This window comes from Fopius arisanus, unplaced genomic scaffold (genome assembly GCF_000806365.1).
Source record: "Fopius arisanus strain USDA-PBARC FA_bdor unplaced genomic scaffold, ASM80636v1 scaffold00029, whole genome shotgun sequence".
NCBI lineage: Eukaryota > Metazoa > Arthropoda > Insecta > Hymenoptera > Braconidae > Fopius > Fopius arisanus.
In genome coordinates, this window is record NW_011887768.1 from 219,921 (window position 1) to 221,615 (window position 1,695).

Sequence of the window (1,695 nt, forward strand, 5' to 3'; positions counted from 1 at the left end):
TGATTTGCATTTTAATTAATTTGAGCCTGAATTACCTCAATTTCGAGGAAATCTCCCAGATCGGTGACAGTATCGATGTGGACTCTGGACTGGCCTACCATGTACAGGTGCCTGATCTTCTCCACAACTCCAGATATTCCATTTATCTTCTTCAAGATACTCTTCATCTCGTCGCATCCTTTTTTACTAGCTAATTCCACTAGAGAATAGTCTGAGAGTTTTGGTCCTTCTGTGTCAGAACGTTCGTAATAAACGAGTACGCCAGTGTCATTCTGCAATTAATGATACGATTTGATTATTTTTCATGGGTTCATCCCTATTATTTTCTCATTTCTAATAACCTCAAAGCATCGGAGCTTCAGGCGCCCTTGAGGACTCTTGAAAAATGTATCCGTTTGTCGAATAATTTCTCCATCGCTGTTACTTAATTTTTTGGCCCTTGAATGGGCTGCCTCTGGGTCCTTCAACACAGCTTTGATCTCAATATTCCTCGACATAATTGAATTGACAAATTAAAGTAACACAACAAGTGGTCACCAACCGGCTTTTTCTAGTTATAAAATTAAATCTATATTAGGGAGAGTTCATAGTAAAAACCCCCAAGGAATCCACTAGAAATTTGAATTTGGAATAATTCTCTTATCGATAATTTATTTCTAAACAATTCTGGGGAATCGAAATCTTAACCCGAAGTTGAACTGTGAATAATAATTCAATGAGTTATAAAAACTAGCATACCGTGTTATCGATGCATTCATTATTTTTTCATGAAAAATTCTGAAACATGATCCGGTTTAATATGAAACTTACTCATTTTTCGAAATTTTCCCTTACGCGGTAACGAGAAACCATGAGCATTCGTCTGAATGCGTGCCTTATCTCTATAATACCCTCGATGTACATGTGCACTGGTATATGGCAAATTATTACGTAGTGACTGTTTGCATTGTGCACTCGGGTTTCGACTACTGGTAACTCAACGAGCTAACCAGCTTGAACATTCAATACGCCATCAGACACCGAAGTGACAAGATGTATCCAATTATTTGTGCTCTTCTTGTGTGCCTCTCAGTGCTCACCAGTGCTGCAGACTTCAGAGATTGCGGTAAGTAATTAATTAACTATTGACAACTTCTATTTTTACATTATTTGAATATCTCTTAATATTTGATTAGAAATATTTCTATTTTTCTTTCGAAATCATCCCCAGATATGCACGACAAAATTTAGTGGATGGCACGAAACATTGAAATTAATTTTTTATTTACTTTCAATATTAACTCCCGGACTATTAATTTTCCTTTTTTAATCCCCTCATCCGCCACGGTTATCGGTATAACTTGAGATTTCCCTGGCTCTGTATTTTTTCGCGTAGGCAGATAATGGCGAAAGAAATTAGACGATTATATGAATTATTTAATGAGTAAATGTATCACGCGCGTGTTCGTAAACTACATTTCGAATGTCTTTTGACGAGACAAAATTTAGAGAATTAATCTTGAAAGAAAATTGTAACTTCAATAGCAATTTATTACATGAAAAAAAAGTCGTGGGAAGGAAATGACGAATCTGACTAATCTGGTTAGTCTTTCGCTTGAAAAAACCGCTCTACATCGTATTTTATATCTCATGGAATGATTCATCTTGTCAAAAGACATAATTCGAAGTTATATCTACTTAGAATGAGTAACAATT

General features: G+C 35.6%; 2 protein-coding genes across 2 annotated transcripts in view; one reads left to right on the top strand and one right to left on the bottom strand.

The window, feature by feature from the left end:
- Positions 1–11: 11 nt before the first annotated feature.
- Positions 12–788, bottom strand: LOC105265428 (uncharacterized). Its single transcript, XM_011302900.1, has 2 exons — positions 342–788; positions 12–272 (listed from the first exon to the last, which is right to left on the bottom strand). The coding sequence occupies exons 1-2, from the start codon at positions 495–497 to the stop codon at positions 12–14; spliced, it is 417 nt and encodes a 138-aa protein (XP_011301202.1). The 5' UTR covers positions 498–788.
- Positions 789–937: 149 nt separating this feature from the next.
- Positions 938–1,695, top strand: part of LOC105265286 (protein NPC2 homolog) — a 1,893-nt gene continuing 1,135 nt past the window's right edge. Inside the window, exon 1 of the mRNA XM_011302697.1 lies at positions 938–1,105. Coding sequence (XP_011300999.1) covers positions 1,033–1,105 — 73 coding nt within the window. The 5' untranslated portion in view covers positions 938–1,032. The remainder of the gene's footprint in view (positions 1,106–1,695) is intronic.

Bases quoted from the DNA above. Each gene is read 5' to 3' on its own strand.
- LOC105265428 (XM_011302900.1), bottom strand. From the start codon at position 497: ATGTCGAGGAATATTGAGATCAAAGCTGTGTTGAAGGACCCAGAGGCA. The intron at 273-341 runs GTTATTAGAAAT...CATTAATTGCAG, and splicing joins TGAAGCTCCGATGCTTTGAG to AATGACACTGGCGTACTCGT.